Raw genomic sequence first — 13,571 nt, 5'->3', positions numbered from 1 at the left:
TTGAATTAACAGCTAGTCTATATTTACTACACTACATGTGTATAGTGTTTAGCTTCTGTTGTTCCAAATCTATAATTGTGTCTGGGAATTTACTAACCGCTTGTGTATAATAATATTTGTTATACACTCTTTGATAAGTAAATAAAAATAGCTACCATAGCAATAGAGTTAAAAGCCATTCTTGTGGGCATCATCTTTGTAACATTCTTAAAAACTTTGGTTTCATTGAGCATTCCCAAAATGATGCATTAATTAAGCATGATTTTTATCTACGTAATAATAAGTGATTCTATTCCGTTGATAACCGTAGGCTAGGCATGCTCTATATGTCAATATATGTATTCTATATATGTTGCAGAGATTATATCTAGCTCTTCTTATAGTGGTACAGGAAATATTTTGTTACAGCCTGCAGCTGTTAAACTGCCAAAAGCATTTATTGCCCACCTTATGATGCTTTTTGGAGTTATTACTTTCCTCGTTAGTTGCCATTTGGCAAGTTTGTTACATACTGCATTTAATTGTTTTCTGTTTTAAATTTCAAAGTGAGGAAAGTCTATGTGTAACATACACTTACTCATTACATGTCTCATTATCATTGTTTGTGAATGTATCGTCTGATAATAATATTTCTCTGACAGTTATATTCAGTCCATTTCTTAATGAGTGTAAAAGTCTAGTAGCTGTGAGGAGTTCTTGTAATTCCTAATAGAACGTTTTCAATGGAGATTTGTATTATTTTTGAAAATGCTTATAGAACTTCCAACGTTGTTCTGAACTTGATTTTATTGTTTTGTTTAAGAGTTTACGAGAACTCTTTCTTTTCTGTCAAAAGACAGTTTTTTTTATATGCGGAAACAATGTAATTCTGAAAGTCATTTGTAAAAAGTTCAAAGTGTTTGTTATTAAATATGATGGTCCTATTTTAGGTAAAAACTGTATGAATAAATTTAATGTAAAGTTAATCAAGATAAATGCTCTAAACACAAGTGATTTGAAATTAGATATGTTAAGTAAAGTTTAAGGAGCTATTTATTGAAACTTGGGTAAATTTAAGTATGAAATTTTTAAAGTAAGATAAAAAGAAAACGAGGTACCAATTTTCTTTAAATATTAACTCAAATTTTATGTATCTAGAGAAAAAATAGAGGAGTAATTGAAAAGTTAAAAAGTGAGGGCATAATTACACCAATATTATTGAGTAAGTGTAGAGTTCATTGATACTAATTTTGAAGGTAGATGGTAATATTAGGATAATGCAGATTATAGACACAGTTAATAAGTTTATTTTGCATTCATCTGTTGATAAGACAGTATAAGTTAAACAAATGAATTATAGTTAATTATAGAGGAAAAGTAATATAAAAAGCAGGAAAGTGGAACTGTAAAAACAAAATGACCAATAGTCTTACTAAAAAATTTAATGATATGTTTTTTTTTTTTTTAATTAATTAATTTTATATTAATTACCAGGGTGTGAAAAAAACCAGGTTTTTTAGGAAAAAACCCAAAAAACCGGGTTTTTTTGGTTTAAACCAGGTTTTTTCGGTTTAAACCAGTTTTATTCCCATATGTTATCATTTGTAGTACATATAATATATTTTGTAATAAAAAACATTGCAAAGAATAATTTTATAAAATATAACTCATACTTCACCAGAGAATAATAAAAAAAAAAAAACTAACTGAAATCACTCTAAATTTTGCTACATTGATGTTTAAAACATTGATATATAGCATTGTTTTACAAATCAAGAATATCTAAATTAGGTAAAATGTACTTACCAAGTGTATAACTGAGAGCATAGTAGTACATGGCAGAATTGATTAAAACTTTGATAAGAAAAATATTAGAAATAAAGATTTACAGAAATGTTAATCACACAAAGTAACAATAATATTTATTTATTTAACGATTTGAACAGAAATGCCAGTTTGGCAGCCTTTTCTACCCCTAATTGATTCCTCAATTTACTGTGTACAAAACCAAAGGTAGAAAAAATTCTTTCAACACCCGCAGATGTTGCCTTTGCAGTCATGAGTTGTTCTATAACTAATAGTTCTTTTGATGAAATGCAGTCTTTTAAAGTTGACAAAGACTGCCACCAATGTAGAGCATCCACTTTGTTCACAACTTTATCCTCAAATAACGGCCCATTAAATGGCTCTGCGCGAACAATGAACTTAAGGAGAATAGTTATTAAAGATGTGTCTTCATAATTTTCTTTGATGAATTGAATAGCATTATTTTTTTCTTCTGTAGATAAGTTTTCTGGTCGAAATGTTGGGGACAAAAGATAAGCTAAGAAATGTACTGGTGTCAAAGCTTGGTCATACCTGTTTTTGAAGGATTTATTAATGACAGATTTCTTGCAATTATCAAGGACTTTGTTTTTCTTTAAGTCTGTTTCCAACTTTTTCCATATATCGACGGCTTCAGCGATACTGCAGCTATCTTTCTGTATTTGGTCTAAAGCAATTGAAATTGGTTTCAAGCGAAGCAATAAGTCTTCCACATTTCTTTTAATACTCAAATTCATGACCTTTGATCTTATACTTTCATCAATTGCAACTCTATTTTCATCTACAATCTGCATTAAAATCGGCCAGTTCTTAATGTAACTCTCTAAAGAATCACACATGGTGTTCCACCGCACCTGTGAGGGTAAACTTAAGCCAACAGATTTGTTTCCTTTACTTTCATTGAATTTTGCTCTAGCAAACTGATTATTACGAAAATATTTATTTATCTGTACTACATGTTCTGTTACACTCTGAATTTCTAAATCTTTTGATAGAAGACTTAAAATATGTGCTGAACAGCCATAGCACACTACTTCAATGCAGTCTTTCGTTTTTAATGCTTTTCTCATACTTGCCATATTAGCTGCATTGTCAGTAACAAAACTGCGAATACGGCAGTTGAATTTGTCTTGAATATTCTTTATGGCAGTAACTGCTAAATCTGTTAAATTTTCACCAGTATGGGGTGTTCCGCTAGTATCAATAGTATCCACTAGGTATACAATGCCCTCCATAGTAGTTACACAAATACAAATAATAGGTTGATTATGCACATTAGACCACCCGTCCAATGACATACACAAAGTTTGATTCTTTAAAGTGTCATGACATTTTTCCATTTCTGATTCATAAACTTTATTCAGCAAATTTCCACTTAAATCTAATTTACTGGGTGGAAAATATCCAGGACGAAGTATCTCCATTAATTTTTTAAAATGATTATTTTCTACACTACGAAAAGACGTATTAGTAGCATAAAAGTATTTGGCAACATGACAGTCAATTACTTCTTTCTGGCTTGATGACGTTTTCACTACAAAAGAAGACAAATCTGAAATTTTCAGCTTTTTCTCCGGTACAAGTGGAAGAGTAGAACAGGGAAGTTTACGTTTCAAATTGGATGGACCTGGAAGGCATAGACTGCTTTCAGTATCTTCTCCTGTCATAGTGGTACTACTTGTTGTAGTAACTTCTACTTGAGCATCAACAGAATCATGATCAGAGTCTGAAGCAAAAGATCCACAAGTTTCTAGATGTTTTTTCATTCTTCCAACTTGGCCTTCCATTTCTTTATGACATCTTTTGCATTTAGCCCTAGAGCCTTTCCTCTTATCATTTTTTACTTTATCAAAATACAACCAACTCAAATCTCTTTTCCTTCCACCACTAGATATTTTATGTTATAAAAAAATTTAGTTTAGATCATGGATAAGAATACATAAGATTAAGCTACCAAAATGACTGTCAAGAACACAAGAACTAAAATGAACAGTGAAAGTTGAAGTTATTAACAAGAATGGAAGTTCAAGCTGACAGGCAAATGAAAGTTGAAGTTATAGCCTGAAATTTCAAGAACATGCAAATGTTTCTTCTTCTTTTTTTTTTTTTTTTTAAAAAAAAGGGAAAAAACCATGGTTTAAACCATGGTTTTAACCAATTGGTTTAAACCGTGCACACCCTGTTAATTACTATATTATATGAATTGATATTATTGTGTATAATATATTTTTCTTTTTTTATTGATGAAATAAAATAAGCGAATATAAATAAATTTTCTTATTTTTGTTAATTATGTATACAATTAATTTAAAAGGGTAATATAGCATATTGTAGCATAGTAGATAAGATAATTTATAATAATCTGTTATTTTAATGTTGTGTCAAAAATCAATTAATAAAGTGTCATTATTTCAACATGTACTCTTTTAAATGTAATAAATATAATTTTTAATTTTTGACTAATTAATTAATCATTTTGTAATTATTTTTTTAGGTGTTCATTTGAAGAAACTGTTGATGTCTTATTGGAAGCTGCTTCACATTCTGAGGTTGATCCAATGAATGGTGTTTCAGAAAATATTTTAATGGGCCAACTACCAAGAATGGGAACAGGTATCATTTAAATTATAGATTTCTATGAATTATAATCACTTATAAATTATTAATTTATTATTAGGCTGTTTTGATTTAATATTGGATCCTGAACAAGTAAAAGATGGTATTGAAATATCTGCTGATGCTACTTGTATGGACATAAATAGTGGTAGTATATTTGCAGCTAATGGTGCTCATTTATCCACAATAATGACACCATGGAACCAATATACAGTAACTCCTGAACATCCAAATAACTGGTTATCAAGTAAGATACAAAATCTTCAGCTAGTATTTAAAAAATCATATTATTGCAAAATTGACAATATTAGTCACTGATTGCAATGTCACTATTGATTATTTAGTTAAAACAAAGTCAAGTTCATGTAAACTATCTTTGAAGTACAATGACATATTTACGGAAAACATAAGGTCTCCCATGGACATGGATTCATAAAAGTGGGGGTAGTAGGGTATAAATACTCTTCACTACTCTATGTTCTAAAAGTTATCTGGACAGATAACTTTAACAATATAACAGATATTTATGATGAGCAAAATTTGCATATCTTTCCGATACATTTTCAATTCTAAATGATTTAATTTTAAGTATGCAAGGACCACAAACTAATCTTTTTATATCGTACAACAAAATTGAAGTATTTCTTAAAAAAAATTGTATTATGGACAAATTGAGTTAATAACGAAATATTTGATATGTTTCCAAATTTGTTTAATATGATCCAGGAAAATATATTGACAAAAAATAAAATTAATGAAATATGTATAATAATTAAAAAACACTTATGCAAATTAAAAGAGAAATTTTCTAAATATTTCGACCCCACCAAAGACATCTATAAAAATTATAATTGAGTAATAAACCCGTTCATACAATCAGATCAAAATATATTATCATTAACAAATATCATACACAGCTTTTTCTTCTTTTTTCTAAACTTTTCAAATAGTTGCCTCTTACAAAATAATGACTCCATTGTTGACTTACCAGGCATAAATCCAAACTGGTTTTTAGATACCGATGTCTCATTTATTATTCTCTTATCTATAACCTTTTACCAAATTTTCATTCTATGACTCATAAGCTTTATGCCTCTATAATTTCCACACTCCTGTATGACTCCTTTACCTTTAAATATCAGCACCACAATACTATTCCTTCATTCATTTGAATTTCACTTCTAATAAGATTTTATTTAAAAGATCCTTCAATCACCTTATGCCAACGCCGCCTAATATTTTCCATACATCTACTGGCACTTCATCTGGTCCTACTGCATTATTGTTTTTTTTTCATTGATGCCACAGCCTCTCATATCTCTTTCTCGCTAATTACTGACCAAACACTATATATCTAATTATAATATATAATCTATTATTTTTAGTACCCCCACAATTTTTTAAATAATTTATTATTTAATAAAATAACATGCTTGATTAACTAAAAATCATCTCTTGATATTATAAGGTAAGTTCTAAAAAATAATTTAAAATAATTTGGATAGAATTAAATGGAAAAATTATTTTAAAATTATAGTTTTATGAAGTATATTGTAATTAGTATTAGTTAATGCTATAGTTTATGTAGTCTTTAAGCACGCAGTAAATGTAATATTATAAATTAACTAGCTAATAAACAATTAAAAACTTTAAAATAAATAAATTTACGGATGATATTGAAATATATAAAACTTAACTATTATTATAGTGACAGTTAACTTTAATCTTATAAGATAAAATAATGAATTATATTATGATTTTATCAAACTACCCAATAGATTAATGTTTTATTGAAAGTTGGTTCTGTTACAATACCACCCATACCTCTTTCTCACTAATTAAAACTACCAGTTCTTCGTTTAATGAAATATCCTCTAATACAGTGTTTCCCAATCGATGGTACGCGAACCCCCAAGGATTCTCGAAAATAATATTGTAATGACAGAATTTTGAATAGCCAAAGGAAAATTACCGAGAAAACCGTAACAAAACATCAGATAAATATCCTGGATTCTAGAACAACTAAATTTTAAGCAACTTAAAAGGGGAAATTTTTCTTTATGTTATTTCAGAAGTTTTATCTAAATTTATGCAGATCTGTAATCTCTTTGTAAACCTCCTGAGTGAGGCTAATGTACCATTTACTGGAATTCAAACACCTTATCGAGTTTTAAATAAATAAATATAGTTTAAAAAAACTGAAAAACACTCTTTTAAAGCATATCGAAATAAAAAGTTAAAAATAATTTTTAAAAGAGCTTAAAACAATAATGAACGAAAAATACTAGTGTTATTGTGAAAAAAAGTGTGGGGGATTTGAACACCCGACGATTATATGCTTGCTAATATTGCCATAAAAAACCAATTAGCTACCTGTATTTGTAATCCCTTATGTATTATACATGTATATTAACTCAAAAAAAAAAATTGAATCTTTAAATGTTTATATCTAATAATAAATAATAAAAATTTGTTGTATATATATAATATTGATGATACGCCCGCATGTACAGGTACAAAAACCAAAAAATATACAGGAATATAGTGTTATCGGCGAGTGTTGGGCGGGGTGGGGCGAATGCGTTACGATAGTCTAGTCTCCAGGCCACAGACGACAGGATACACGAGATAATAACACGTGGCGCGTGGAGAGTTATAATCATTTTACAAACATACAGATGAATCTAAAATAAGCGTGTTAACAATCGGTAATGGTTAAAGTCCCACTGCCTTCAATCTCAGAATTACCTATAAACTGAAACTATAAATCAGCTGAGTTTTTCAAAAATGCTTCATTTGATTCGTTTCTCTTTCTGTGAATAGCCACAGTGACAATGAATAACTTTCAACAATCATAATACCTCAAGTTTATTATGGATCAATGGTTCAAAACGGGTTGCTTAGAAGCAAATAGTGAATGTCGTAGTGATCTGCCATTTCCACAGACTAAAAATATAGACAAAAATAGTGAACGTGGTGAAAAAAAAGGAAATATGACAATGACTATTTACAAATGGGTTTTTATTTTACTGGCGAAAAGTCCGAACCTAAACCACTGCAGCGAGTTCTTGCCAACAGCAGTTTGAAACCTTTCCTTCTTCGCAGGCATCTTGAAACGAAACATCCGACGTACAAGGTTAAGCCTTTCGAGTATTTCAAAAGAAAATTGGCAGATAATAAAAAGTGTAGTGTCTCTCTTCTCCTGTTTACAAACGATGATAGTAGAATGGCTCTTGAGGCATCTTTTCGAATAAGTTACAGAATTGCAAAATCTGGACAGGCACATACAGTGGCAGAAAATTTTATTGGGCCATGTTCAAAAGATATTGTCAAATGTATGATAGGAGAAAAGGCAGCAAGGAAAATAGAACTGGTTCCCTTATCAAACAATACGGTGTCCCGAAGAATTAACGATTTGGCAAATGATGTTCAGAACAAACTCTTGAAGAGAATCAAATAGAATCATTTTGCGATTCAGCTTGACGAGTCAACCGATGTAGCAAACGCCGCAGTATTGCTTGTCTACGTTAGATATGTTTCCACGAATATCATTCAAGAAGATGTTCTTTTTGCAAAACTTCTGAAAACCTACACAACTGGAGAAGCAATTTTTGATCTGATCAATGGTTATTTCGAAAAAAAATGGAATAAACTGGTCCTATTGCGTGGGTGTATGCACAGATGGTGCAAAATCAATGACAGGAAATTTTTCTGGTTTCGTGGCACAGGCAAAGAAAATCAACGACAAAATTGAATGGACTCATTGCTGTATTCATAGACAAGCACTTTAAATGATGCTGTAAAAATTGTTAATTTTATAAAATCTCGTGCTACGAATTCTCGTTTATTTAGTGCGCTTTGCGAGGACTTTGGAAGTGATCACATTTTTTACTCTTACACATCGAAGTTAGATGGCTTTCCCATGGTAAAGTGTTGACACGCTTGTTTTAGTTGAAATCTCAAGTTCAAGCTTTTTTTATTGATCATCCGATTCATTTGTCCTCTTGTTTATTCGATGATCTTTGGCTGCAGAAGCTTGCATACTTAGCTGACATCTTTTCTAAATTAAATGAATTGAATCTATCATTACAAGGCGCAAGTGTAAACATTTTCACTGTATATGATAGAATTGAGACTTTGCTAAAGAAGTTCAATTTCTGGATCCAATGCCTGCAATTAAATGAGTACGAATGTTTCGGTTCTCTCTGCACTTTTTTATCAGAAAATTCAATTGTACTTGACGAAAACATTAAAAAATATATAATTGAACATCTGAAGCATCTTCAATTAACTATCGATGACTATTTTCCTGATAGATGCAATATATTCCGCTCGAACAGAACAGCTGGATACGTAATCCTTTTCAAGAAAATTTAAATTTAGAAACCTCTCTTACTCTTCTAGAAAAGGAAAAACTCATAGAATAATCCTGTGACAATTCACTAATAGCTAGTTTTAAAAATTAATCTTTAATCAACTTCTTGCTTAGTATCTCTAATGAATATCATACTCTTTCAAAAAAAGGTGTTCAAGTCCTTTTACCCTTTTGCACAACATATCTATATGAAAAAGGATTTTCAACAAATACTTATTTGAAATATAAATACCAAAATAGATTGAATGCAGAACCTGATGTGAGGCCGAAATTGTCCGATATTGAGCCCAACTTTGCATTGCTTTGTTCTATGAAACAGCCACAAATATCACATTAAGGGTGTTCTTCATACTAGTTAAGTTAAGTCTTATCAAATATGTTTTCGTTTCTTGGCTAATTTGAAGGATAAATGTCCTTCAAAATTTGATTGCTTTTTTTCACCTACCAGTATAAACCAGGGGTTCGCAAAATTCTTCAGGATCTCGGAAGGGGTTTTGCAATGAGAAAAAGGTTGAGAAACGCTGCTCTAATATATACACCTTACTTTATGATAATCTTTAGACTGTTTTACTTTTGCAAATCTACAGATTTTTTTTCATCTTACTTTAGTTGAAGAAAAATGTAGATTATGAAATATGTTCATATAGTCAAAAGAATGTAAAAAAATGTAAAGTAAGAAATGGGTATTATGTACTTCATGTTCCCAAAGGATAGTAACAGATTATTTAGTAGTAAAGTATAGGCTATACAATTAAAGACATTTCCAATGCATATTGTGTGTTAAAACAATTAATTTAACAAGCCTTTATTATTTATGTATAATTGCTATAGAAATTATTGCTATTACGTCACATTTTTACTAGGGCGCGCCACCATTATGCTGGGTTTTATTAACTTAAATGTTAGAAATACACATGTTAAGTTATAGATTTGAGGTAAAGCTAAGGTAGTATTGGTTATCTATTAAGGGCAGAGGATATCTATCTTTGATTATCTTCCTATTTAACATTCTGTAATCTACACAGAGATGTAGAGAGTTATCTTTCTTCCCGACTAAAACTATTGGATTAGTATAGTCAGAACAGCTAGGTCTAATAATGTCTTCTTGTAACCATTCCTCTGTTTGTCAACTTGACATGTTTCTGCTGGAGATTGGCGCTGTAGTCTTTGATATACAAGTTTATCAACCATGAATAAAATAACTGTTTCAATCGGTGCATATTTTACTTTATTCGGTTCATAATCTTGCACTATTTTATTAATCTCCTCTGTATAAGTTGATGAACCTATGTTAAGCTCATTACAAGATATATTAATAGACATGATTTGATTTTCTTCTTCTTCAAATTTAGTTATTCTCACACACTTAGGATTTATGTACAGTTCAGCACTTGTTTGAAATATAACTTTTCCTACTAACAGGTCACATGTAATGGCTTCATCAGGAACAACATAAATATCAATAGTATATGATGATCCATCAACACTTAATTTGCAAGTAAATACACCTTCTGTGTAGAACTTAACCCTTCCTGGTCCTCTCTCATGTTAAGTTATAGATTTGAGGTAAAGCTAAGGTAGTATTGGTTTTACTCCTGTTATTTTTTCTTTTGTCACATTAAATATGATTTACCACTCCTACTGGACTAATTTTAAAATGAGATTGCTCAATAGTATATCAAGAAATCAAAAATAGTATCTCATTTAAATTATTGGTTTTATAATTTAAAAAATTTCCCTCAATCCCTGTAATACAGGGAAATGTTTCAATAAACTACAATTAATATAAAATGTTTGTTTCATTATCAAATGTAAACGTATAATAAATTGTTATTCTTTCAATGAAGTTTAGAAGTATGGCGTTTTTGACCTTCTACATTATATGTTTGGTTAGCCAAAAAGTATATTTTTTAACATTGATACTTTAATTTCCAATTTTGAGTTATATTACCTTTGAAACGTATTGGACCTGGCACGACATTATGGCTGTTCACATTTTACTTTGACATTTTTTAATTATACTACTTTTATAATAATTTAATTAGGTTTACACTAAAGTTTAAACATGTATACATATATCTTTTTTTATCAAACCATTTAATTTTTTTTTATTCTATAGTTAAAATAATTATTTTTTTAAACAGGTTTAACTCCTGGTGGTCCTGGTTTCTCTCCAGCTGGGTCAAATGATATTAATGGTACTTCTCCTATTTGGATGACTAGTGGAGAACCACTGGGTTACATTGAATCACCATGTATTAACTCAAGCCTTTACTTTACAAGTCAGAGTTGTGTATCACCAAATTATACATACTCTTTAAGTCCTCAATTTGACTATATATCGCCATCGCTTCAAAACTCACCAAAATATTCCCCAATATCTCCTAATTATTCTCCAACAAGTCCTTTATATTCTCCTACCAGTCCATCTTATTCTTTCAATTCATTTACACAGACCAGTCCTTCGTAAGCTTATAAACAATTTTATAATTATTTAACTTTGTGTTTTTAAATTATTTTTTTGAATTTTAATTTTAGGTACAGGCCTACATCTCCATCATATAATCTGAAATCACCATTCTACAGCACTACATCACCTAAATATAGTCCAACGTCACCTAAATACAGTCCAACATCACCTAATTACAGTCCTACATCGCCTTCATATAGTCCAACGTCACCTAACTATAGTCCTACATCGCCATCATATAGTCCAACGTCACCTAATTACAGTCCTACGTCACCTTCATATAATACGTCACCTAACTACAGTCCTACATCGCCTTCATATAGTACATCACCTTTTTACAGTCCAACGTCACCTTCTTTTAATCCTACTTCACCTTCTTATAGTCCTACATCGCCTAATTATAATTCTACATCGCCTTCATACAGTCCAACGTCACCTTATAGTCCAACATCACCTTCTTATAATCCTACGTCACCTTCATACAGTCCGACTTCACCTTCCTATAATCCTACATCACCTTCGTATGTATATTTTTTGTGGGAAATAATTATGCAATTACTTAGTATATAAATATTCCTAGCAGACTGCATCATAAGTAACCATGAGTTTTTACAGGGTGGTCCACAATGTGTTTGACAAGTTTAATAACTTATGATCCAATTTTATTTTAGGTTGATTTGTTTAAAAATAATTTTATTAACTATAAAAATATAATAGTTTTAAAATTTTATTTTTTTTAAATTGATAATTTACGGAAAATGTCAAGATAACTATTTTATTGAGTAAATCGATATCAATTTGTTATCAATCTACTTTACATCTATTTTGAAATATGTATTTTGAAAAGGGCAGAAGAGAACAAAATCTTTCACACTACTGGTTATAAGTATGTAACATTTTCCATGCAAATTTTCATTAAAAAATTTAATATTTCTACTTTTTTAAAATAAATTAAAAAACTATTATATTTTATGATAATTATAATTAATAAAATTATTTTTAAACAATCAACATAAAATAATGATTAAATTAAAAGTTATTAAATTTGCTAAAACACCGTGGACGTCTCTGTATTAAAAGAAAAATTAATATTTCACATATACAAGTATAATCCTTTATTTTATTGAAATTAGTGTAGTGCAAGAAAAGAAAAACTGATGTATGTATGTTTACACATAGGCTAAAATACGAGGCGTTTCTGGACCAAACCATATATATATAACTTAAAAAATATTAAAATTAATAATTCAAGACAAATGTGTAACTAATGATAACAAAAAAAAAAAAAAAATTTTTATATATTTTGTAAGTAATTGAGTGGGTTATGATAAAAAAAAACCCAGTACAGTAGAGACGTCATATAGTTGGGTCCAGTATAAATGATATCTGACAGTGATTAATATCACTATCATAAAAAACGCTTCGATGCAAATCTGTAGATAGCCTTTAATATTAAGAAATTGTTTGATTATTCTATAAGCAATATTAACTCTTATTTCAATCATTAGTCCTAATTAGAAGTTGATTTATAAGTATCATTTATGAATAAATATTTATTAAAGCAATTCAACGTAGTATGAAATTAATAGTTAATAATTAAATATTGTAATTTTTTCGGAGAATTTATAAAAAATTATAAAATTAAAAGGCTTGACACAGAACATTTTAGATAATAATTTGTTGTTAATTATGAATAAATGATTTACAAAGAGTTCTAATCAGAATTAAAAATATACTCATATAGATCAATTTTTCGTCCTTATTTCAAATCTGCCATTAGATTTTTCCATCACCACTAATTTTTGATATTATCACTAATTAGTAAAAAACTACAGGATATAACCATACGGAATATAGTTCTGAATATATAAATTGTATCATCTATTTAAACACCAAGAATTACATAGAAATTATTATTTCAATTGAAATGATTTATTACGATAAAAAAATTAAAAACACAAAAAATTGTTTTAAATTATTAAAGATTTTAATTATTAATATTTTTTAAATGATCAGCGCAAAATATCATTCTTAACCTATTTTTTGGTATTATAAAGTTGATTTTTTGAAAGTTTATAATAAAAAAAGTTGAATTTGTTTTACAAAACTTTAAGTTCAACTTCAAATTTATAGAAAAAATATACAAAATGATAGGTAAATATCTCACGTATCTATAAAAAAAAAATTATATTGATTTTGTTATTTTTAAAAAAGTTATGGCAGTTGTAAGTAAAAAAAAAAAATTTCGAAAATTAATGATTTTTAAATTTGCAATTTGTTTAGATATTTCCTCATTTACAATTTTTT

The 13,571-nt window shown here is 29.0% G+C and overlaps 2 protein-coding genes across 7 annotated transcripts in view; one reads left to right on the top strand and one right to left on the bottom strand.

The window, feature by feature from the left end:
- The window catches only part of LOC126899792 (DNA-directed RNA polymerase II subunit RPB1-like), a 44,865-nt gene that overhangs the window by 22,016 nt on the left and 9,278 nt on the right, over positions 1-13,571 (top strand). Inside the window, exons 21-24 of one of the 6 annotated variants that reach the window (XM_050674990.1) lie at positions 4,298-4,416; positions 4,481-4,666; positions 10,939-11,260; positions 11,333-11,785. In XM_050674990.1, coding sequence (XP_050530947.1) covers positions 4,298-4,416; positions 4,481-4,666; positions 10,939-11,260; positions 11,333-11,785 — 1,080 coding nt within the window. The remainder of the gene's footprint in view (positions 1-4,297; positions 4,417-4,480; positions 4,667-10,938; positions 11,261-11,332; positions 11,786-13,571) is intronic. The other 5 variants (XM_050674992.1, XM_050674991.1, XM_050674994.1 and 2 more) reach the window with 5 other exon arrangements.
- On the bottom strand, positions 1,666-3,874 carry LOC126899804 (uncharacterized). Its single transcript, XM_050675024.1, has one exon. The coding sequence runs from the start codon at positions 3,588-3,590 to the stop codon at positions 1,902-1,904; it is 1,689 nt and encodes a 562-aa protein (XP_050530981.1). The 5' UTR covers positions 3,591-3,874; the 3' UTR covers positions 1,666-1,901.

This window comes from Daktulosphaira vitifoliae, unplaced genomic scaffold, assembly GCF_025091365.1.
Source record: "Daktulosphaira vitifoliae isolate Bord-2020 unplaced genomic scaffold, ASM2509136v1 Scaffold_2, whole genome shotgun sequence".
Lineage (NCBI taxonomy): Eukaryota > Metazoa > Arthropoda > Insecta > Hemiptera > Phylloxeridae > Daktulosphaira > Daktulosphaira vitifoliae.
The sequence above is the reverse complement of the archived record's forward strand: the minus strand, read 5'-3'. Positions and strand labels throughout refer to the sequence as shown.